Below are 26747 nucleotides of genomic sequence, written 5' to 3' on the forward strand. Positions count from 1 at the left end.
AAACAACAATGGTCTCAGCACAGAACCCTGTGGAACACCACTGGTCACAGGTCTCCATTTTGAGAAACTCCCTTACACGACTACTCTATCTCCTGTTGCCCAGCCAATTCTCCATCCATCTAGCTAGAACTCTAGATCCCATGCAACTTCACCTTCTTTAGCAGCCTTCCACGGAGAGGGTGAAGTCGCATGGTATTAAATGCCTTACTGAAGTCCATGTAAATGATATCTACAGCCCTTCCCTCAACCAACCAACTTTGTCACTTCCTCAAAAGAATTCTATTAAGTTGGTAAGACATGACCTTCTCTGCACAAAATCATTTTGGCTATCACTGATAAGCCCATTTTCTTCCAAATGGGAATAGATTCTATCCCTCAGTATCTTCTCCAGCAGCTTCCCAATCACTGATGTCAGGCCCACCAGTCTATTACCATCTAGATTATTCCTGCTACCCTTCTTAAACAAGGGGACGACATTAGCAATTAGCAGTCCTCCGGGACCTCACCAGTGTTCAAGGATACTGCAAAGTTCTGTTTTCTTTCTCGCTTCCCTCAGTAACCTGGGATAGATCCCATCCGGACATGGAGACTTGTCCACCTTAATGCCTTTTAGAATACCCAACACTTCCTCCCTTCTTATGCCGACTTAACCTAATCAAATATCTATCCCTAACCTCAACATCAGTCATGTCCCTCTCCTTGGTGAATACCGATGCAGATAACTCTCAGAATCTCATCCATTTTCTGACTCCATGCATAACTTGCCTTTGTCCATATACACACTTCATTTTTCCACTTAGCTAGTCTCAATTTCATCTGTCATCCATGGTTCCCTAACCTTGCCATTTCTATCCCTCATTTTCGCAGGAACATAGCTCTCCTAAACTCCAATCAACCTCTCTTTAAAAGTCACCCACATATTAAATGTGGATTTACCCTCAAGCTGCTGCTCCCAATCTACATTCCCCAGCTCCTACTGAAGTTTGGTATAGTTGGCTTCCCCCAATTTAGCACTTTTTCTTTAAGACCACTCGCATATTTGTCCATGAGTATTCTAAAATTTATGGAATTGTGATCACTATGCCCAAAGTAATCCCCTACTGAAACTTCAACCACCTGGCCAGGCTCATTCCCCAACAGCAGGTCCAGTATGGTCCTTCCCAAATTGGACTAATTACATACCGCTCGAGGAAACCCTTCTGGATTCTCCTTACAAATTCTGCTCCATCTAGACCTCCAACACTAAGTAAATCCCAGTCAATGTTGGGAAAATTCAAATCTCCTATCACCACCACCCTATTGCTCTAAGTCTTTCCATAATCTGTTTACATAGTTGTACCTTTACGACATCCACAAGCACCAATCCGCCACCACCAACACTCAGCAGTAGTGTCACCTATCTATAAGATTAACCGCAAAAAAAATCCAAAGATCTCAGACAGAATCTTCCAAACCCATGACTACTTCCATCTCGAAGGGCAAGAGTAATATCACAAGCAGCAAGTTCCCCTCCAAGCTACTCACCATCCTGGCTTGGAAATGTATCAACATCCCTTCACTGTGCCTGGGTCAAAATCCTGGAATTCCATCCTTAATGGCATGATGGGAAAACCTACAACACATGGACTGCAGTGCCTCAAGGTGGTAGCTAACCACCACCTTCAAGGGCAACTAGGGATGGACAATAAATGTTGGCCAGACAGCAATACCTACGTCACATGAATGAATTTTAAAAAAACTTGCCTTGGAAGTGTTCAACATGGACTCTGCCGTGATCATTCAGCTCCTGACCTCATTGCAAACATGGTCCAAACACTCAAGAAGCTTGACCCAGGACAAAGCAACCTGCTTGATTGGTACTATATCCACTACCTTTAACATTTATTCTCTTCTCTACTGACATACAGTAATAGGTTGTGCATCATTCACAAGATACATTGCAGAAAGTCCCAAGATTCGTAAGACAACACCTTCCAAACCCATAACCTTCTGTCCAGAAGGACAAGATCAGCAGATACATGGCAACAGCATTATCTACAAGTTCCTTGCAAGCCACACATTATTCCAAATTGGAAATACACAGCTATTTCTTCAGCTTCGCCAGGTCAAACACTAACAGTAACATGGGTGCTCTTACACAGCACATGGACTGCAGTTGGTCAAGGCAGCAGCTCACCACCACCTCGTCAAGAGCAACTATGGAAAAAGGCTTGCCTAGCCAGCGAAACCTTGTAGTGAATGGAAAAAGAATGTTTTGGTCAGACCACAGAAACGCTGGTACTAAGTGTCAGATGTGGTTTTCACAACTTAGCTCCTGTCCAATGCCCACCTTATCACAACATGAAGCCATCAGGGCAGAAAGCGTTGAACATAATATAATTCCAAACTAAATACCATGAAGTGGTCTTGGCAGGAACAAAGATAACATGTAGTCAGAATAATTTGCTATTACAATGAACAATAAATATCAATTTTTGACCCATTGGTCAGCCTCAGAATAAATGGCTCCGAACAAGGTCTAAATTAATCATTTTACACACTCTTCATTAATTGTTGCCTGGTTAGCAATGAGTGTTTGCACAGGTGTGCAAAACTGTGGGCCTCAGCAAACAAACTTTTATGAATAAAAGCATTACATTCATCTACTGCAGAATGATTTGGGAGCCTGCAGCTCAATTTAGGCTTGCAATTCAAAAGTAATGAAAAAAAATGCACAAGTGTCAATTTTGAGAGACAGGGAGATGGATTGTGCAGCTCTTGGCTCACACCCCTTCCCCCATTCACTACAGCACGCATGCTTCTAAATAATTAATCCATGCTTGACAATGTGCAGATCACTGCTAATGCACACCTATTTAAGGCTACAACTGCCACAAATTTAGATGGACTGTCGCAACCACATACCAATTACTACTGCAGCCTGTGTGTGGCTAAAATGCACTTCTCTTGCCTAAACAAAAACTGGGGGGTATGAGGGAGAAGCACAACTTCTTCACTGCATCATGGTCTTAATGGATTCATGACGAAATAGAGCAAACAGATTTTGATCATCCAATACAAAGTATAATTCTGGTGGAAAACAAACTTCCATTTGATTCATAGTCATAACATGATTGGCTACTTTGAACCATACAGCTGAACTCAAAGTCTAACGACACCATTTAGTTTTATATCCAGGATAATTTATAAAGAATTCAAATTGTGTTTGACTGGTACATAAGAGATTCTTTAGTGTAAGTATGCAAATATCATGTTTCCCATTAAATAACTGGATACTAACTCACACAGCGCTATGCAATTTCATATTCATGCCACTGGGGAAACAGTACGAATAAATTACAACTGATGTATAGCAAAGCTCCAGAGAAATGTTAGTTCAGCTTCTGTTACCAGAGGAAAAGAGACAAAAAACAAACATGCTGCTAAAAAGGTTTTAAAAAGATTGTGATAACCCTTCCATTTCAACAATAATTAATTCCAATAAAGTTTACAAGCAGATCAAAATTGTGTGATTTGTCAATTGCTTAGTTACAACCAGTCACACATTTGAAACTATAGCCTGAATTGACAAGCTCTCCTGTACCACTGGCTGTATTTTGCTGTTGCAGGCCTGGTCCTGGTGTTTAAAATAATAAGGCAAGTGATAAATGCAGGTCAGTAAGGACACGTAAGATAGACTTGGTTTGGTTTGGGATGAGACACAGGCAGAGCTCGAATGAGCTGAAAACTGTCTGGAGTGACTTCGAGTCACAGTCTTGGAGGTAACAAGCCAATACAGAGGAACCTTGATTATCCGAATACCAATTATCCGAAGGAGATCTCCAGGTCCCAATGGAAACATTACATCAAAGACATGTTTCCAACAGTGATCGCATCTTTTGTTTACAATGATTAAACAGGCACGGTCTCTAAATGACTGACCTCCTGCCCCCTCTCTCTCTCCACACTTTCCCTGGAGTTCTACACAGGCATGTACCCTAAACCCTCCTTCCCTAAATAATCTCTCCAACATTGCCTACCTTTGCCATTTGTGATTAAACTATTGAAATATTTTTATAGGGGAACCTCGATTATCTGAACGTAATGGGCGGGCACTATTTCGTTCGGATAATCAATTATTCGGTTATTCTGTACAGGGCAAAGGTGGAACCGGTCAAAAAGTTGCAGTAAAATGTTGTGTACACACGCGGTATTTGGCGACTTACCCCACAAAGGCAGCAGCAGTCTTGTTGTTGGTGTACAGTCTGGCTGCCTCGGAAAGGGGGCAGGGGTGCGCGGGGTTGGGGAGCCGGCAGGAGGGCAGTGTTGCACAGGGTTTGTTGGGGGCGGGGGAGGGGACGTCAGGGGACTTCGAGTGCTGTGTGCTGCTGCAGTCCCCTGAACGGGAAGCAGACTTTAAAAACTCCGAGCCCCAGAGGAAAGGCATTTAATCGATTAACCGAATAATTGATTATCCGAACGAAATAGTGCCCGCCCATTACGTTCAGATAATCGAGGTTCCCCTATAAAAATATTTCAATAGTTTAATCACAAATGGCAAAGGTAGGCAATGTGATTAGATCCCCTGCAGTGTGGAAACAGGCCCTTCGTCCCAACAAGTCCACACCAACCCTCCGAAGAGTAACCAACCTGGGCCCAACCCTCTGACTAATGTACCTAACACGATGGGTAATTTAGCATGGCCAATTCACCTGACCTGCACATCTTTGGACTGTGGGAGGAAACCGGAGCACCTGGAGGAAACCCACCTGGGAGAACATACAAACTCCACACAGACTGTCGCCCAAGGCTGGAATTGAACCTGGGACCCTGGTGCTGTGAGGCAGCAGCACTAATCACTGAGCGTCATCTCAGTGGTGTAGAGGATGTGGAGTCAGAGGCATCTTGGTATTGATCATGTCACACAGCATCACATAACAGGCGGCGTGAACTGGGCAATGAGCTTCCCTTGTATTTTGAGTAAACGTTCCATTTATGAATAGAGAAGTTTCAAACATAAGAACAGTGATGATAATACCATGCAGTAATGTGGTTTAATTCAGGAATCCATGAGCCTAATAGCAGTATTTGCAGCATTTCAATTACCAATAATTCTGACAGCAACTTGATAACAAAAAGGATATACAAATTTATTGAAAAAAGGCTTCAGGGTAACTATCCACTCACACAACAGTATAGTTGAAATACTGCAAACGTTGCCCACTAACAATAGGTCGCCATTCCGGGTAATTATACAATTTACATTTTCTTCAAAGACAAAGCTTGATCATGTGCAGCAGGCAAGCCCTCAGCATACAGCCTTCTCTCAGAAGAGTGTCATGGTATGGACTCAGGGTCCTCAGATGACTGAATGTTTGATTTTTTGTCCTAATTCACTCCATTATTGAATTAAACTTTGATGTATTGGTCTTGACATCTGCTTCAAGCTGATTGTATTGTGTATGATACTTTAATCACTCCCTGTGCATTTTACAGTGGCTGTCTGATTAATGCAATAGATTACCTGGGCTATCGAAGGCAAGTGGGAATCATTGCCCTTTTCCAAACTACACTTTTCATTTGTTGAAAAGCAGACTACATACTGCATTAAAAAACAACCCAAGTTAAAGTAAATTAACAGACTTCATGAAATGTTTTTGAATGCAGCATCTAAATACATTTTCACACAAATATTTCCTGTTAGTTTTGAACCATTGAAGTTAGGGGCTTGGTTCGCAAGGAGGGAAGAAAGAGGTGGAGGAGAGTCACAAATAAAACAAATATAATTGCTCTTTGTTCTATGATGCAAAATCAAATCGAAACAATTTATCCAAGCTATCAAGCAACTGTTTGGGTGAAGAAAAATGAGAACTGACAAACACAGATTATGTGAAATCAGATCAAAAACTGCTTATGGTTTGTCTCTGCTGTGAACTGTTAAAATATAAAACAATTGAATACTCTTCAAATGAGGTCAGTTCACAGTTAAAATAAAAAGCAAGTGAAAATTGAGGAATGTTAACTAATTTATCCTGAAGATGGGATCTTGGTTGGCGTTTCCAATATTTGTTAAGGCAGAGTTAGTCTACCATTAAATTTGTTATTGTAATCCCTGTGTTGACAAGCTGTTTGGGGGTCCATCACTCTGAAGTATAGCAGACACTCATCTAATATTCTTCTACCTCAGTGGTTTCATCAGATTAAGCATCAGGGATTTAATTTAAGAGTTTCAGCTTTATTAGGCCGTCATGAGAATGGCCCAGCTTTGGTAACAGGATCTGTTTTTAGGAATGACAAATATAATGAATCTTCCATACTACACTACAGCAAATAGTTCTTTTGCAGTAACATTTTAAATGTATTTTTTATTTAACTCTTTCACTAGATGTTTCTTCATGAAAATTCTGAACCTACCACTATACAGAAGGTCTATTTTTGTCAAAACGACAAAGGTTTAAATGATTTTATTTATCTTGGCACAAGGACATCAGAATGTAGCATGCCCTTGTTCATGATAAATGGGGAATTCTGCCTCAAACGTAATCCCTATAGTCAAATCATCTATAAACAGACTATCTTCAGAGTGAGAAAGCGTTCATCTCATAGTCAGCTTCAGACAGTAACTCGTGACATTTGTATTCAGGTCCTGCTTTTCCATGTGGCTAAAGGGCTTCCAATTTCATTTCACAGCCAGAAGCCTGCAGAAACACCAATTAACTTGCAGATCCCATTTGCTGACAAAAAAAAAATCAGCTTTACTGCAATGCCTAGTATCTAGCAGTGCTCAGCATTTAATTCGAAAGCAGCCTTGAAGCAATGTGATGCTGTCACTAGCACACAGAGTTAACTGAGCCATTTGGCTTACATGGAAACCCTATTCACTTCAGCATTCTACATGTCACCTTTCGTTATTGTACAAAATCATAACCTCTGTCATGAGCAGCAACTTTATCAAGCCTCAAGTCAATGAAAAGGTATCGGAAAAGGTTCCCTTCATTTCAAAGCCAATTCATAGAGCCCATACATATAGACCAGGAGGCAATGAGAGCTTTAAGGGATCAGCAGGTATAACCACCGTAGGCAAGAACCTATTCAATTCACAACAGAAGATTTCAATGCACTTTGCACTGGGATTAAGGTCAATTGCTTTATCCTTTCAGAGATTTTGCCCAAATAACCTCAGAACAATTATTGAGGGGGAACATTACAAAAAGATTGTCACTGCTATTAAAACACTCTTGTAGCATTTTACGTCTGGGAAAAGTAACACTTGTGCATAATTATAATTATTATTCATGAGCCAATTGTAAGATCTAAGTACCTTCATCCCTGCCAGCTTCGTAATTTAAAGTTATCCCTTTTGCATTCTTTGTTTTCAAGCAAGTACTACTCCTCAGGCTTGCTCCCAGACTAACACTAATGCTAAACTTTAAGTGTTCAGGAGGTATGTTGAGAATGGCGAAGGAGGATACAGAGCACATTCCCAATTGCCAAGCACAATCGCAAGCTGAGAATTTTATGAATCTTCGCCATGAAGATGGACATAGTATTCTGTGGAGATGCACAACAAATTTGACTCTGCTAATCAACACCAAAATATTTTTGGAAATGCTATAACTATTTAGAAATAGTCAGTGCACTATCTCCTTTAATGATGAAGGTTTATGATATGATGATTATTACTATTATTTGGAAGTTTGGAGCAAGAGATCAAATGTGGAAAGATGCTTGAACATTGTTACAGCTCTTCAGGAAGAATGGAGAAGAGGGAGTGGCGACTGATTGGATGCAGCAGGGTTGAATGTATTTCAATTTAGGCAGTGTCCTATGGTGGCCATTGCTATCTCAGAGCATATCATCCCAATATTTCAGTTCATTAGCCCACTTGGGGTCCTGGCCCCAACTTTGGGAAGCCCTGGTCTAGTCCTTGTCTCGCTGCTACAAGTGGAACCTGTGTGCGCACTGTGGCAGCTGTGTTTCCTGGATTGCAACAATGACTACTTCAAGTAGCAGTTTGACTGTAAAATGCTTTCGTCACAGCTTGAGCTTGTGTCAGGAGGTACATAAATGCAAGTTCTTTCCTATTATCAATGTAATCGTTTATTAAATTATTTAACAAAGCATTTTTATGCAGCATCTCTAAAATAACTATCCCAAGTTTCTTCACCGATATAAGGCAGGCTAATAGATTTGGGAGCAAAAACAGAGGTTGCTGGAAAACCTCAGCAGGTCGGGCAGCAGCTATGCAGAGAAATCAAAGTTAGCATTTCGGGTCCGGTAACCCTTCCTCTGGTTTTCCGAGGGAGAGTCATCGGACCAGAAACACTAACTTTGATTTCTCTCCATAGATGTTGTCAGACTGCGGAGCTTTTCCAGCAACTTCTGCCTTTGTTTCTGATTTACAACCTCCACAGTTCTTTCGGTTTTTATTTTGTAGATTCGGGAGGCTGACTGGTCACCTCAGGCTTTTTAGAATCATGAGATGCATAGATAAGGTGAATAGGTAAGGTCTTTTCCCCACAGTAGGGGATTCCAAACTAGAGGGCATTGGTTTATGGTGGGAGGAGAAAGATTTGAAAAGGAACCGGAGGGGCAACTGGGTCAGAGGATGGTACATATATGGAACGAGCTGCCAGAGGAAATAGTAGAGACGAGTATGATTTTAACATTTACAAGACACTTGGACAGGTATAGCAATAGGAAAGATTTAGAGAATGGATAAAACACCAGCAAATGAGACTAGCTCAGTTTAGGAAACCTGGTCAGCATGGATGAGTTGGACCAAAGTGTGTGTTTCCATTCTGTATGACTATGTGCTCTTTCAAAGAAGAAAGATAAGGAAAGAAAAGAGAACAGAACCAAGGGTCATAGAATGAAAGCAAAAGGGCAGCGAGGGAAAAATCCTAGAGATACATTAACAATCAAAACTAGATGTTCCAGAGACAACAAGACAATAAAACTATAGGCTCTGTAGGTGAATACACATAGCATCATAAAGAAGTGAAGAAATTGATAGCACACATTCAGGTCAATAAGTACAATCCTATATCCATTACATAAAGCTGGTTGCAGGGCAACAAGGGTCTTGGATGTCAGGGGTATTAAAACTTCATCAAGCTTCCTGTTCTTTTTGAAAGGTGGATAAGTAGCTCTATTAAATCAAGGATGGCATTTTTAATAGTTGATGACCTTGGTTCAAGAGATCAGGAGGGAGAATCCATTTGGGTAGTATGAAAAATAATTGGGGAAATAAATCACTATTGAAAGGTGTCCTACAGGCTTCCTGACACTTACCACAATATGGGCGAAGTATTCAAGCATTGGACAACTATGCAAAAGAAATAGCAATAATTATGGTTCAGTCTCATCAACATATAAACTGGAAAAAATCATAAGGTTAGCAGAAGCCTGGGTGAGGAGCTCATAGAAGGCTTCAGAAATAGTTCCTTACAGCAGATTCTTAAACCACATTCTGGAATCAACCAGGGAGCAAGTTATGAGTAACTTGGTATTGTGTAATATTTCATGATTAATGATCCCGTTCAGCTGTGCCCAGAGTAGAATGGAAAGTTGAGTTGGCTGACATAACCAGGCTAGGAGAAAGACCATTAGAATCACAGTGACAGACATTTAAGGGGATATTTCAGAATAAGCATATTCCCACCATAAAGAAGTGAAGACTCACTGCTATGGATAACTAAACAAGTTACAGAACGTATATAACTCAAGAAAAAACAAGTGTATAATTGCGCAAAGGAAGAGTGCCAATTCTACATAAAAACATTGCAGAAACTGTAAATCATGAGGTGGAAGGGAGAGAAGAGCTTGATGAAATCACAATTGCAAGGAAGTGATACTCAGCAAACAGACAAGAGCTGCATGCTTATATGTCCTCAGATGGATTTCATCTTAGGGTTTGCTAGTGAGCTAATAGATTTTTGGTGTTAATTTTCCAAACTTCCTTCCATCAGCCTCAGGAGTCATCAAAGAGGGAGGCAGAAAACAGGAAACTATAGGCCAGTTAGCTTGATGATGTCTGTTATGGGAAAGATGTTGTAATCAATCATTAAAAGGGGAGTATACTTGCACATTTAAAGCTCATTTAATTGGAAACAGTCAACATGGTTTTATCAAAGGGAAATCAAGTCATACCAATTTATTGGAATTGTTTGACAAAGGGTATCCTATAGGTACTGTACTTGGATTTCCAGACGTGGCTTGCTAAGTTGTTACATGGGCTACTGCAGAAAGTAAAATGTCAGTGTAGGGAGTATGTTGGCATGGATAGGAGATCTGTTGGCGGTCAGAAAACAGAGTATGCTAAGTGGCGCTCTGTCTGATTGGCAGGATGTGATAAATCTAGTTCCACAGAGACCTGTGTAGGAGTCTCAAAAACATTTACAATTTACATCAATGACTCTGACCAGGAAAGAGAAGGAATTGTAGCTAAATTTACAGATGACCCAAGATTAGTAGGAAAGTAGGTTGTGAAGAAAACATAAGGAGGTTGCAGACAGATATTGATAGGCTCAGTGAAGGGGGAAAAGTCTGGTAGATCAACTGCAATGCAAGAAAATATTCAAGTGGAAAACAAATACAGAATTCAGAGTTTGAGGGATCGAGGAGTTCCTAGTGCATGAGACACAAAAGCAATCTTACGCAGGTACAGCACCATAGTAAAAGGTGGCTAATGAGATAAGAATTGAACATAAAAAGTAAGGATGTTTACGCTTCAACTGTACAGTGTGTTGGTGAATACTACATGCAGTTTTGGTTCCATACTTCAAGGAGGATAGGTGTATCATCGGCAAGGACAGCACTTATTACACACTCCTAATTGTCTCTTAACTGTCTTCTGGGTAATCATATTACTGTGGATTTGGAGTCACATGTAGACCAGGTCAACTAAAGATAGCAGTTTCCCTTCGCTAAAAAAAAGGAAGCTAATGAACAAGATGGTTTTCCTGTCATTCTGGATTGCCTACACAATTATCTTTTCATTCTGGATTTTTAGTGAATTCAAATTTTATTGATTTGTTCTGGTGGGATTCGAACCTACATCTCAAGAATGTTAGTTAACCCAGGGTTCTGGATTGCTGGTCCAATGACATTACAAGTACCACTGTGGGACATAAATGCATTGGAGGTGGCTCAGAGGATGTCTAATAATTTGCTAACTGAAATGAATGTGTGGTTTTAAGAAGATAGATTGGACACACTGGATTTGTTTTGTTTCCCCAAGAGTTTTGCAGTGTATGACTGAAGGCTCATTTACATGCATGCAAACAACATTTCCAGACAACACTCTACCAATTTCAGACTCAAAGAAAAGTAAAAATTAAAACGGTTTCCCCTCTGACAATATATAAATACAAATTAAACTTTAAAATTATACCTGGTTCAGTCCATTTTATATACAAATACAAAAAAAAAGCAAAAAAATTGACCACTTGGCCTTTTGAACCTGCTTCATCATTCAATAAGATCACAGAACTCTTGTGCTTCAAATTCCATATTCTCATCTACCACCTTGACTGACATTGATTGGCGACTTTATAGAAGTGTAGATGATGTGTATAATTGGCTTGACCAGGTGAACATGGAAACAATCTTTTCTCTTGTGGGTCAGTCCAGAACTCGGGGGCACTGCTTTAATATTAGGGGTCACTCTTTCAGGACAGAAAGGAAGGGACTATTTTTCTCCTTGAGGGTTGGGTGACTCTGCCTCAGAGTGTGGAGGCGATGGGCCATTGAATATTTAAGATAGAGGTTGATAGATTATTGTCGGGCAGAAGTAATCAAGGATTATCAGTGGTTGATAGGAATGTTGAATTCAAAACTCAAAAGATCAGCTTTGATCTTACTGAATGGCAGAGCAGGCTCAAGGAGATGGATGGTTAACTTTTGCTGCTACTACTTGTATTCATACATAAAATGGATTGAACCAGGAATAATTTTAAGTTTGATTAATATTTCGATATAGGTGTTGAGAAGGGAAGACAGTTTTGTTTTATTTTTGAGTTCTGTGACAGATAATGGATTGTCTGGAAAACTGGTTTACACGCATTTAAAAGTGTCTTAAAAAAGCTTAAGAATTGCTCAGCACTCGAAAACAAAAGAGGGGAAAAAGGGCTATTATGGGTGTCTTATGACATAAGATGATGGAGTCAGAAAAATATTAATTGTAGAAAGAGAAAGCCATCCAGGTCAAAGTGTGTGCAGGTTTCTTTCAGAGAGAAGCAGATTAGAGATAAGGGCTCTAATGTCATCAGTAGTGAAGTGTCACAGTCAGGAAAGAAGAGACCCTGAATGATTTTGAAATGGAGAGAAACACCTGACATAGAAAGCTTTAAGTCAAGCAGAAAGAAACCTACAAGGCTGCTAAATTTACGAGCTCTTACTGACTGCTCACACAGATTTTTTTTCTTAACACATTAAATAGAAAAAATAGCATTAAATGAATGCAGAAGTTTGCCAGAAAATACAGAGCCATGCACACAGAACAAGGAACAAAATCCACTCCTGTGTTCATATGAAACAGAGTGGCCCTCCATTCAGGTTTGTGTCTCTAAGGCTGTTAAAGTAGAAGTGTTGGATCTTATTTCTGATATTATTAATTCTGCATCGCAAATAGTTCTTGTATAGTTTAAGATAGTTTGTTTGTTTCCCTTGTGTGCAATTACTAAATTATCAACATTTAAGTACAGAGGAACCTCAATTATCCAAAGGACATGGGCAGGGAGTATTTCACTCGGTTAGTCGAATGCCAGCTAACAGTTAGCCAAGTATCGGGACCTTGCGATCTAGCTCGGATAAGCTGAAACTCGTTTAATCGAATGTCAACTAATCAAGGTTCCTCTGTACATTGGCAGGCCATTATATGTTTAGTGATTGACCATCAGTGAACAAATTGCAAAAAGACAGCTTATGGTCCAATCAATCCAGGTTTAACTCTAGAATTTTACTTTTCTAGTATTAACATCAGCTGCAAACACAACACTTGAGGACTTGTCAAAATCTCAAATAAAAAACCTGCAGCTATAACAGCCAAAAACTATATATTCCAAATAGCGATCTCATGTTATCAAGATCAACATAGCACAGATCAGAATTGGCATAATGGAAAATTTGAGAGAACTTTTTCTTGTCTAAATATGCTTGGAAGTCTGAATTCATATCCCACCCCCCCAAAAAAACTTAGCGTCACAAAACCCACATATTTAGATTAGCTTCCCTCTAAGAGGACAATGAAAACTTCTTCTATTCACAAACCTGCAATAACAGTCACAACTAGTACTTGGTGGTTGTTTTGAAAGTGGCTTTTAAAAGTGAAAAAAGAAACAGACAACATTACTCATTTGAGAACGAGAGATTCGGGCCTCCAGGTCAAAACTATTAAAGGGCTTTGTAAAAGAAATGTTGCTAATTAATAATTTGTCGTAAAAGGAGTCTCTAAGGAAGAGTGACTACAACACAATAGAATTTTGCAATTTTGAAAGCGTTGTAGTTCAATCAGAGATTGGGTTAAGCAAGCAAGACGTTAGTTGATGGAATACAAAGTGCAGAAAAATGAGGTTATTCACTTTGACAGGAAGAATACAGGAACTGAATATTACTTAAATGGAGAAAGACTGCAGAAATTTGCAGCAGATGGATTTGAGATACCTCATACATAAACCACAAAAAGTGAGCACACAAGTTCAGCAAGTAACAGGGAGGGTAAATGGAATGTTGACCACGAATTTAAAAAAGGGAATAGAGTATAAAAGTAAGCTGGTTTTGCTAGAATTACACAAGACATTAGCAAGACCACAGCTGAAACACTGAACAGGTTTGAGCCCCTTAACCAAGGCAAGATACACTAGCATTAGAGGCAAGGCAGAAGGTTCACCAGGTCCATGCAAGGTATGAAGGAACTATTTTATGAGAGGAGGTTGAGTAGGTTGGGCTTGCATTCAATTGAGTTCAGAAGAATGAGGGGCAACCTATTGAAACATACAAATTTAAGAGACCTGACAGGGTGGATGCCGAAATGCTCTTTCTCCTTGCAACAGATTCTAAGACAAAAGGGCATAATCTCAGAAAAAGGGGCTGCCCATTTAAGATATACAAGAGGAGGATTCTCCACTCCCCCCACCCCCCTCAGAGATAGTGCATCTGCAGAATTCTTTGCCACGGAGGGTTGTAGATACTGGATCATCAAGTATACTCAAGCCTGAGAAGACCGGTTTTTAAATCAGTAAGAGAATCAAGAGTTATGGGTAAAAGGGAAGAAAGTGGGATTGAGGATTAGGGTATCAGCCATAATCTAATAGAATGTGGAGCAGACTTGATGGGCTGAATGGCCTACTTCAGGTCCCAAATCTTATAGTATCTTAAATCTAAACAAAGCAAGCTACAAGTGTATGAGGGCCAAAATGTCTGTGTTCAGTTGGGAAACTTTTATCAAGACATTGAGGGGGGCTGGCATTGAAATAACATTTTTCATAATAAATTTGTATCTTTTAAGAACAAAAGCAAAGAAGAAAGATGATCCAACCATGGTTAACATACAAAAGTTAAAAGATTATATTACAAAGGAAAAAAAGCTTACAATAAATAAAACACATGAAATGCTAGACAAACTCACGTTGGCAGCATCTGTAGAAAAAAAAACTTCTTTAGAAATCATTCTGAACCATAAACATTAATTCACTCTCTCCACAGATGCTGCAAGACAACGGAGTTTGCTCTCCACTGAGATTTTATTTCAGATTTCGAACATCAGCAGTACTTTGCTTTTAGAAGAGGCTTAACAAACTGCCAAAATATAAATGAGTAAGCCTGAGGATTGACAGCACTCTAGAATTCAGCAAAAGAGAACCAAAAAACTGAAAGACAAAATAGGATATGAAAATAGGCATTCTACAGACATGTGTGAAGGAAAAGATGAGCAAAGCCAAATGTACCACATCTTAAAGCAGAAAAAAGAGCATTTATCTGGAGAATAAGGAAATGACAAAGGTATTAAATACTTTATATGCCTCACGATACAAACAAATCTCTCAGAAATATAGTACAAGAGTACCAAGGGACCAACGAGAAACTGAAATAAATTAGTTTTGTAAAATAAGTAACACTGGCGAAATTAATGGGACTGAAAGTGGATAAATTCTGGATCTGATGATCTCCATCCAAGAGTATTGACTGAATGACTATAGAGAAATTAGGTACATTAGTGGTCATCTTCCAAAGTTATCTAGATTTTAGAATGGCTCCTGCAAATGTCACTCCACTGTTTCAGAAAGGCGGGAGAGAGAAAAGACAGCCCACTTAGTAATGACATCATGAGTAAAGAAAATGCTCAAATCGCTTATAAAAGATACATAACTGGAAACTTAGAAAATATTGCTAGGATTAAGCACAGTCATTGATTTATGAAAGGTAGAACATGTTTGACAAGTTAAAGAGTTTTTGAGGAATTGGTAATGGGGAACCCAATAAATATGACCTACTTGGATTTTCAACAGACATTTGATAAGGTCCCCATCAGGATGTTGGGGAGCAAACTTTAAAGCATATGGGAATTGTGACAATATGGAGTGAGTACTGGATGGTAGACAGAACAGTAGGATTTAATAGGTAATTCTTAAATTAGCAGAGTTTAAATAGTGGAGTACCAGAAGAGTCAGTGCTTTCATTCTTATTATTCAAAATCTATAACAATGATTTAGATGTGGTTCAAATGCGATACTTGCAAGCTTGTGGATGACAAAACTAGGTGGGGCTGAGAATTGTGAAAAGGATTCAGAGCAGCTGCAAGGGAATTTAGACAGACTAAGTGTATAGGTAAGAATATAGAACCCCTACAGTGTAAAAGCAAGCCACAGGCCCATCCATACCTACCCTCCGAAAGCATCCCACCCAGCCTAAACTTTCCCCTCCCTATTCCCATAACCAGCTTCCAGGCCGCGCTCGATGCTGCAAGGGAGGAATATCCTAACAGTGACCAACTGGAAACTTGAAAAAGAAACATACTTTGCAAGGTGGAGATCTGCTTAAGACAGACCGGCTTTAAGTGTTATTGGCACTAGAACACGCAATCACCTGAATTTCCTTCAGTATGTCCATGACTCTAAGTCAGTGCCAAATGACTGACATTGAATAAGTTTTCAAGAACTTTAAAAGAGCAATTCAGTGATGAACACAGATGTAACTGGCCAAGCAGCAATCACTCAACTCTTCATCTTTAACAGTGAGGTGGCAGCATGGGATTGGGGAGGTGGTGAGGGAACAGAATGATTGCAGTTGGTTTGGGAAACAGGACTCCAATCTTCAAGGTGGCTGATCAGAATTTTTCAATCAGGACCCAGGTCCCAGTACCCCTCGCAGGCTCCAAGACCCTCCCGACCAGAAGGAGCAACAACCACCACATATTGTCAATAACATACCCAACCACAGGTGAGGACTGGGATGCAAAGGTTTCAAGGCCTTCTTTCCTCCAAAGTTTAAGAGAAATGTTTTCATTTTAGGCTGCTCTTCTCACACCTGCAACATCTTGTTGCTCCTTTTGAGCTGGAAGATGTCCTAATTGGTTCCCCTGCCCATCACTTTTTGAGAGCCTGCTCATCATCCTTAATTGGACAGCACGCCAAACCTCTGGCCACTAATTGACCAACTTGGAAAAAAGACAGGCAAGAGAGTGTTCCCCCCACATAAGCTTCAGAAGGGCTCATGTGGTGCAGCTGCAGTGTCCTTACCGCTGAGCCAGAAAGCCTGGGGTCAAGTCCCACCTGATCCAGAGGTGTCTAACGACATCTCTGGATAGGATGATCAGAAAATATATGCAAGCTTCTGAATCCCATTTGTGTCTAATGGAGAGGTTCAAACGTCCCTGGAAAAGTATTGACCATTGTCTCAGCTGGAATTTTGTAACTCCTGTTAAAGGTTTGTCTATTATTTAGACATATGACCTCTCAACTCTGGTAAAAATCACACCCACTAATGATCATTACCTTAAGTGCATATTCTCCTTCAGCCATTTCAAAAGGCATACCAAGGTTGAACAATGCCTAAAGAATGAATTCTTGAAATGACTTTATTAAAGACAAAGATTATGAGCCATCTCACTCCATTCCAATGGTAGTTTGGCTTTGTGTATCAGCACATGAGCTCAGTGTACTTCACCACATCAATGGATGTATTGCTTGACCAAAACATTGTTCCTTCTGACCAAGGTCAAATACTGGTCAAGTCCTTTACTTGCAGATCAATGTTGCTAGCTCAAATTTAAAAAAAAAATTACCTCTGTTCAAAACCAGAAAGGGACAGTAGTCCCCCAGTCGAAAGGAAATGAGGTACAATATACGCAGGAGACAGGTCAATCACAGTGGGGAAACCTGCTGTCAGTTGCAGGTATTAGTGATCTATAACGGCCTCTGGAACACGAAGTTCTCTCCATCTCAGCCACAACTTTCCTGTCCAAATCTGTTCAAATTTAAAAAGGGACAGTGGCCTCCCAGTAGAAAGGAGATGAGATTTTTAAATGTTCATCAAGGTAGGCTAAAGATTTGATAGTTATGGACAATTAAAAAATCTCTTAGCTTCACCATTATCATCCTAATAATCTCGAGTGTTATTTTAACCGTGGCACACTTAGGTCAGAAGATGAAGTGAGCGCCATTGATCTCGTTTCTTCACTGGCTGTCACATGATTCCAATTAAAATTTCAAATGCCAGCAATGTACACAGGAGACAAATCAATCACACTGTGGGGAAACCTGCTGTTACTGTGGGTGGTCTATAAAGTGGCTCTGGAACAAACAGGGAGTCTCTCCATCTCAGCCACAACTTTCCTGCCCAACTCCAATGTTCTTAACATACTATTTCATCTGAATAATCTAAGCTAAATGTAACATGTACATCATTGTTATTTGCTGAGACGAGCTTACTCAGAGCTAGATGTACCAGCATGCCTCATAGTTGGCACACTTACAGGAGTTAAACACACTACCTTCATTGTGAAAACAAATGAGACTGTTTTTGCTTTAACATTTTAATCGATATTCATATATATGCCACTCTGTGGGACATGGTTCAACTTGCAAGCTCAGCTGGCTCCTCCTATGAATAATTGTCCAGGATCACTCACCATGGGGTTAATGTTGAAGGGGAGTTCAAAGCCCTGCAAGGAGTCTGCCAGCCTACACCCTGGGATGAATCAATGTATAGAAACAGTACTGTCACTGTTTTTAAGCTTTTTTCTTGACTATCCTAAACACACCCAGAAGACCAGGCCCTTCCCAGCTCGCTCCTCCATGCCCTCTACCTTAGCCTGTCATGCCTTCAAATGTTTCTTTCATACCTCTTCGGGCCACATTCACACCCAAGACCCTCCCATGCCCACTAATGACTCACCCTCTCTGTTCCTGAGCCTCCACGTGAACCGCAGGATCTTGTGGCACAGTAATAATCCATTAGACTAAGACAGAGGGGAAGTAAGCCATTTAGACCATCAAGTCTGTGCGTCAATGCGACAATCATTGCTAATGCGATAATCCTCAACTCCATTTTTTTGTTTTATTCCAATAACCCATGATTCCCTGAATGAAATCTGTCTCAACGTTGAATATACTCAGTGATCCACAGCTTCACGGTAAAGTATTCCACAGATTCACTACTCAAAGAATTCCTGTGTCTTAAAAGGGAAACCTCTTCTGAAATTGTGTCTTCTGGTCCTAGCTCGTCCCACAAGGATCTCAATACATCTATCTGGTCGAGCTCCCTCTGAAATTTATGTTTCAATGAGGTCTCCAGTCATTCTCCTAAACTCTAAATAGTACAAGCCCAACCGACTCAACCTTTCCTCATTACAAAATTGTTCCATACCCAGGATCAACCTAGTTAATCTTCTCTGGACTGCCTCCAATGCTGGTATATAATGTTCCTTAGATAAGGGGATCAAAACAGTTGATTGGATTCTAGCTGAAGTTGGATAGTGCCTCGTATAATTTTACGAAGACTTGCCTGTTTTAATAATCCATTCACTTTAAAATAAAGGCCAACAGTCCATTTGCTGTCCTTATTACTGAACTTAGGTGCTAGCTTTGTGTAATTCATATACCATAACTCCAAAATCCATTTTCTGCAGTTTTCTGCAGTCTTTTTTCATTTTAATAATGCTCAGAAGTTGTATTCTTCCTGCCAAAATGCACAACCTCACTTTTTCCCCAATGTTATATTTCACCTGCTAAGTCTTTGCCTTCTCATTTAATCTGTTTATATCCCTCTACATACCCCTTGTCTCATCCTCATAACTTGCCTTCCCATTTACTTTGTGCCTTCTGCATATCTGGCAACAGTACATTCATTTCCATCATCTGAGATATTACTACAAATAATTCTGGTCCCAGCACTGAAAGTTTTCCATCTATAAAATGCCCTCTTTATCCCAACTCTATCTTCAATTAGTTAGCCAATCCTTCATTTGTGCTAGTTTAATACACCCAACACTACAGGCTCCTATCTTAAATAGTAGCCTTTTATGCGGTACCTTATCAAAAGCCTTTTATAGAGCCAGAGTCTCTCAGCACAGGAAAAGAGCCTTCAGTCCAACTTGTCCTTGCCAACCAACTTTCCCAAACTAAACGAGTACCACTTGCCTGTGTTTGGTCTATATGCACGTAAACCTTTCCTGTCCATGTTCCTGTCCAAATGTCTTTTCAAAAGTTGTAACTAACTGCATTTACCACTTTTGCTGGCAGTTCATTCCACATACTAACCACCCTTGAATGTGCAAAGGTTGCCCCTCAAATCCCTATATTACAACTAAAGGGTCCTTTTGTCTACCTGTTTGTTGTTACCTTCTCAGGCATGATTGTCAGGCATGATTGATCCTTCATGAAGCAGTTATAACTCTGCTTGATTAAACTGTACTGCTAAATACTCTGCTATAACATCCTTTATAATAGATGCCACTTTTGTTTCAATGACAGCTTTTAAGCTAACTAGTCGATAATTATCAGTTTTAAGTTTCCTTCCCTTTCTGAATAAAGGTGCTACACAATTTTCTGATGCTTGGAGTCATACCTGGCACAGGAAGATGGTTGTTGTTGTTAGAGCGAAGTCGTCTTAGCTCCAGGACATCTCTTCAGGAGCTCCTCAGGGTACTGTCCTAAGCCAAACCATCTTCAGCTGTATCATCAATGACCTTCCCTTCATCATAAGGTGGGAAGTGGGGATGCTCATTGATGATTGCACAATATTCAGCAACAATCAGAACTCCTCTTAAAAGAATATGTGGATAGTCCAACTAGAGGAGGGGCCATACTGAATCTTGTACTGGCTATTGAGCCTTGCCAGGTGATTCCTTCCAGTGGGAAAGGATTTTGGAAACAGTAATCACAACTCCTTGAGCTTTTAAGAAGCTATGTAAAGGATAAATCAGGACCTTGTGGCAAGGAATGTTAATTGGGAGGAGCTGTTACTTATGGTTTAGGAACAAAGTTTGACAGGGTTTATGAGGAATATAAAGAAAGCAGGAAGGAACTCAAGCAGGGAATTAGGAGAGCAAGAAGGGGCCATGAAAGGATCTTGGCAAGTAGGGTTAAGAAGAAACCCAAGGCATTCTATACATATATTATAAACAAGAGGATAACTAGGGAGAAGATAGGACCACTCAAGGATAAATGAGTGCTTTATGACAGTAATCACCGAGGAGAGGGATATGGAGAATATGGAGATTTGTATGGAGCATGCTCATATGCTACTGCATTTTGAGATCAAGAGTGATATTGGATCTTTTGAAATGTATTAAGGTGGATAAAGTCACCAGGGCCCAATGGGATCTATTCCAGCTTATTGAAAGAGGCAAAAGAGATTGCTTAACCAAGATCTTTATATCCTCACTAGCCTCTGGAGAGGTCCCAGAGCACTGGCAAATTGCGAATGTTGTTCCTCTGTTCAAGAAGGAAAATAGACATAATTCAGGAAATTATAGATCAGTGAGTCTCACACCAATGGTTGGGAAGTTACAGAGATAATTTTTAAGAGATAGGATTTACACAGATTTGGAAAAACATGGCTTAATTAGGGACAGTCAGCACAGCTTTGTGCAGGCAGGTCGTGTCTTAGTAACCTGACTGAATTTTTCAAGAAGGTGACAGAAGTGATCAATGAGGGTAGAGCAGTGGATGTTACCTACGTGGATTTTAGTAAGGCTTCTGGCAAGTTCCCTCATGATAGGCTCGTCCAGAAGATTAAGATGCACGGGATCCACAGTGACTTGGCAATGTGCATTCAGAATTGACTTGCCCCTACAAGGCAGAGGGTAGTGGTGGAAGGTGTTTTTCAGGGTAGTGATGAGTGACTAGTGATGTTCCACAAGGCTCCGTACTGAGATCTCTGCTGTTTGTTATGTACATAAATGACTTGGATGAAAATGTAAATGGATGGGTTAGTAAGTTTGCAGACAACATAACAATCCATGGATTGTGTAGGAGGTTGTCAAAGGATACAGCAGGATGTGGATCAGTTATAGGTGCTCAAATGGCAGATGGGGTTTAATCCAGGCAAGTGTCAGGTATTGCACTTTGGGAGATTAAATGTTAAGGAAAAGTATACAATTAATGGCAGCACCCTGAACAGCATTGATGTAACAGGATCTTGGGGCTCAAGTCAATAGCTCCCTCAAAGTGGCCACACCATTAGATAGGGTAGAAAAGAGGGCATATGCCGTGCTTGCCTCTTCTAATCAGGGAATTGAGTACAACAGTTGGGATGTCATGTTGCAGCTTTAAAAGTCTTTGGTTAGGCCACACAGAGTATTATATTCAATTCTGGTCACCACATTACAGAAAGGATGTGGAAGCCTTGCAGAGTGTGCGGAAGAGATTTAACAGGATGCTGCCTGGATTAGAGGTTATGAGCTACAGCAGAAGCTAGAAAAACCTTGGGTTTTCATCTTTGGAGCAGTGGAGGCTGAAGGGAGACTTGATAGAGGTTTATAGAGGTGGTGGGGTGGGGTGTTCAAAGGAGGGGTGGGGATAAGGTTTTTGTTTCAAAATAGAGTGGTAGAGTGTGGATGATACTGCCATGGATGGTGTTGGAGGCAGAAATGATAGGGGTTAAAGACGTTTAGCTAAGCACAGGCAATACCTTGAAAATATTCAGGCTCGGGCTGACAAGTAACATACACCCCCAACAAATGCTAGTCCATGACCGACACCAACACCAACACCAAGAGATAGTCCAACCATTGCCCCTTTACATTCAATGATGTGACCATCATTGAATCTCCCACTATCAACATTCTGGTCATTACCATCACCCAGAAACTCAACTGGAAATCAACATAAACCATGGCTACAACAGCCGGGCAAAATGTTAGGGATGATGTGGAGAGTAACTCACTTTCTGGATCCACAAAGCCAGTCACCATCTAAAAGCTATAAGTTGGGAATGTGATGGAATCCTCCCAACTTGCCTGGATGGTGCAGCTCCAAAATTACTCAAGAAGCTTCACACCTTCCAGAATAAAGCAGTCCACATTTTGGCACCATATCCGCATATGGCAACGCCCTCCACCACCAGAGCTCATTAGCAGCAGTATCATCTGCAAGATGGACTGCAGAAATTCAAAGTTCCTCAGAAAGCACCTTCCAAACTCAAAACCACTACCATCTAGAAAGACAAGGTCAGCAGATCCATGGGAACACCATTAACAAAACAAAACATTCTCCTCTAAACCATTTGCTGTTCTGACGTGGAATTACATTGGTGGCTAAAATCCTTGAACTCCCTCCCCAACCACAGTGCGTCAACCTACAGCACATGGACTCAGCAGTTCAAGGTGGCAGCTGACCACCATCTTCTCAAGGGCTTCTAGGGACAAACAGCAAATGCTGGCCAGTCTGCAATGCCAGTGTGTAGTGAGTGAACAAAAACAATTAATACACATAACACTTCACTTTAAACAATGAAAACTAGTTTCAAATTCTACTTCAAAAACAATAATAATAATAATAATAGAGATCCATAGAGAAAGTCTATCAAAGATGTAAAAACAGGAAGGAAATGTAAGCCATCACAATAAATCTTTAAATCTCCCAAAGAAGGTGATATCTGAACTGTACATAACCTCAGATAAATTAGGGATTAACCAAGGAGTTAACTCATATTGCCACAGCCACTTCTATTTATAAAGTTTTAATGGAAACGATACTTCAGTCAATGGCAAGCATTTTAATCTCTTATTTTATTCAAGCTCTCAATTTTTCTAATCAGCTGGTAAAGAATAAAATGCAAATTTCAGTTCAAACTAGCAATTGTTTCTTTCCTCCATCCACTAAGTAGGTAGGAATTTAACAATAGGAAATAGGTATTGAGCCTATTCCACGATTCAATTGGCTTATCACTGATTTGTACCCTGCTCTTTTTAGTTACCTTTAATTCACTTTTCTCAATATACTTACTGATCTAAAAGCTACAGATTATAGTCTTAGATTTCAAATTAACTGATGACCACTACATTTTGTGAAAGATTGTCAGAGATTCCCAATACCCTTTTTACCAAAACGTGCGTCACTTGAAGTCATGCTGAGGTGGCCTAGATCTAAACTTTATGATCAAGCCCCTTCTTTCCTGATTTCTCCAACAGATATAGCCAGTTGAATGCCTTAATCAATTTAATCAAGCTTTTGTAACGTTACCATATGCTAACCCCTTAGATCCACATCCACTGTGCTCCTCTAAACACTCCTGATCTTCACTTTAAATTGAGATTAACCAACACCAAAAATGCATTAAAACCAATCAACCAAATGAAGCAAAATATGAGCATCAGATGACTTCACTTTTTTGTAAATGACAATATTGCATCAGAACACTGATTAAAAGGTGTCTGCAAACAGAAAGGCATCCTCAATTAAATTATCAACATAATTGAGTCCCTAAGATGATCACAAGTTCTTGACAATCTTTGAGAGGAGAGGCCAACACTTGAAAAAATTGCTCTTTTGAAAAACGTTTTACTTAAAATTTAAAGCATTTACACATTATTTTAATTTCTTCGTTCATGGCTGTTTATCTCCGTATAAAGTAATACTTGTAATTTGCAATGCAACAATAGATTTCTTTCTCATTCTTAATCTACAATAAAACTCAGGCCACAACCAGAGTTCAGACATTCATAGCAAGCAGCACCACGCAATACTTTCTGATAAGCTAATTTATTAACAAAACAGAGAAAAGAGAGTTTTTAAGTTAACCATGTTTAACCAAACCTGGTTATCACAGCAAGATTTCAGCTGGAAATATTTGTAACCAACCAGTCAGGTGTATTTTTCAAGGAACAGCATGTGTGGAGTAATAAGCATTCTGGAGTTTCATTGCTTCACTTGGCAGACACTCCTCAGAATTTACAGCCCACTTAACAGACAATAGACAGCAAAGACACCACAAGATTATGATTTTAACCTAACAAAAGTCAGTGTTAATTGAACGCTTACTACTATCTAATTTCTTCAGAGACAGGACAACGATTTGCACTTTGATCACTAACAGACCTAAATTTTAACTATTCGGGTATCTATTATGTTTCTAAATATGGCAGAAGACAAAAATGATAAGAACGCCTTCACTGCTTAATCCTTTTGAAAATTTATGAAACATTTTTCCTTCAACAGAACTTATTTACCTAGTTCATCCCAGAGTTGCCTATACTTGTCAGTCATGGCTGTTCCTTGTTGCCTCCACAAAGACAGACGGGGGTCAGCCATAAATTGTTCTGTTATTAATGTTAACATTCGAGCACCATTTGAATCCCTCATTTTTAACATCTCCCGCACCTGCCAAAACAAGACAATTTATTAAAGCACAAGGTGCAGACATCATGAACCATTTATTAATTCTCTTCCAAGGTATGCATTTGTTGAACATGAATTTGCAGACAATTTCCTGCATGGGCCATCAGGTCTGGTAAACAGTTTCAACCACGGAAGACAAAAATCCCTGTCAATTTAATTGCTCAATTGTTTCAGTGGCCACAATTATTTAAAGTGAGTGCCAAAACAAAATGATCTTTCACCAGTTATTTCCTCAATAGTAATTAATCACTCATCTAACATTGGCACCTACAGAAGAACCTTGATTATCTGAATGACATGGGTGGGGAGTATTTTGTTCGGATAATCTAATGCTGGATAACACAGTTTAGCCAAGCTTCGAGACCTTGGTGATCAGGTTCAGATAAAATCGAGGTTCAGATAAAATAGAGGTTCCTCTGTATATTAGTTTCACCATGCCTTGGGCACTACGGTGCACTGATATTCAAAATGTTAGACGTGGACGCGCCCATCATGCTGGAGTGGATGATCATCAATCTTGGTCCAAAGGGACTGCTAAAGAAATTACCCTGGGTGTGGGTGCTTTCAAGGTTGAATATTTTTTCATCCATTTCATGCTGCAGATCATCAAGAACATTAGACACAAAGAAATAGTCCTCTATAAGTACACGAGCATTAAAAAAATTTGGATCAGACAAAAAGATGCAGGAGTATACATGGCTGCTTAATTCATCAGGAAAGATATGGTTATTTACAAGAATATTTGAAATGTTTTGCAAACGAGTACCTGCTCAAAGGGTTTGTTGGCTGAAATAGAATGATTAAGAGGTGCTGTCAGTCAATTATCTACCTCCCCATTCCCAAAAGCCACACCCAACCACTGGTCACTGACCCCAGCTGAAATGGAATGCTAAAATGTGTTGAGAGTGAGATGAGAAATTACGATTCAAAAAAAACTTTAAATGAATTATGATTCTGAAAAAGGGCTGAAAGGGACAATTATACACTATATTCTAAGTTCAAACAACTGTGGAGGCCCACCAGAAAATTTGAGAATGGCCAATGTTGTACAAGCCTTTTTTTTTAAAAAAAAAGGCAACTGACTTAATCTAAGGATTTGCACAACAGCTAACCTACTTCTCTTTTGAGTCTTGTTTTAGGATGTAACCACCATAAAGAAAATTGACACAATCAGCAAGGATTTTACAGGATAATTGTGCTCAGAATTCTTGAAAGATAGCAGAGGTGATAGATTTTGGAAAATATGGTGGACGTAGTGAACTTTAAGACTTAGACAAGGTAGCATTTGGAAGATTATGAGAGATTAAAGTGAAATAGAATTAGGCAAGGAGAGAAAGCCAGATTAAAACTTGGTCAAGATAGAAAGGAGTTAAAGACAATTTTTAAGAGCAGTCATGAGTGGATAGTGGTCTCTCATAAGAGTTGTTTTCTGTTCACTACACCCAAAGGATTTAGATGCAGTTCCAGAGGGAATGGTGTCAAACATGCACAAAACACTACATCTGAAAGAACTTGAATAGGGATACTTTCAAGGCAAGAGCTTAATGAAGGCAGTCAGCTGGTGTGAAGCATTTTGGTGTAAAAAGGCAGTTAATTAATGAAAGTAAGCTTGATGCTGTAAGACAGCACTATAATTTGGAGGGTGCATCAAGTACTGAAGACAGTATCCCAACTAGATAAGGGCATAGAATAAGAAATGTAGCTTTTATCTTGCGATACAGAATATTAAAGCTAAGCCATGAATAATGAGCTCATGTTAAATATTAACAAAACTTGCACTTAGAATGCTGGGTGCAATATCAGCCTAAAAACATTATAGCAAAGGTATGAAGGTTTTAGAAAGGGTCGGTACAGATTCATTAAGATATCGTAGTGGAAAGGACAGAGACTAGAGTATTGTTGTTTTAAATTACAACAGATTATAGA

At 39.8% G+C, this 26747-nt stretch overlaps 1 protein-coding gene across 1 annotated transcript in view; it reads right to left on the reverse strand.

Moving 5' to 3' along the window:
• zswim6 (zinc finger, SWIM-type containing 6) overlaps positions 1-26747 on the reverse strand; it is a 195849-nt gene that overhangs the window by 46584 nt on the left and 122518 nt on the right. The window contains exon 4 of the mRNA XM_087988736.1: positions 24653-24803. Coding sequence (XP_087844862.1) covers positions 24653-24803 — 151 coding nt within the window. The remainder of the gene's footprint in view (positions 1-24652; positions 24804-26747) is intronic.

The sequence above is a fragment of the Chiloscyllium plagiosum genome, unplaced genomic scaffold (genome assembly GCF_037043375.1).
Source record: "Chiloscyllium plagiosum isolate Xiang-an unplaced genomic scaffold, Cpla_swu_hap1 HiC_scaffold_1, whole genome shotgun sequence".
NCBI lineage: Eukaryota > Metazoa > Chordata > Chondrichthyes > Orectolobiformes > Hemiscylliidae > Chiloscyllium > Chiloscyllium plagiosum.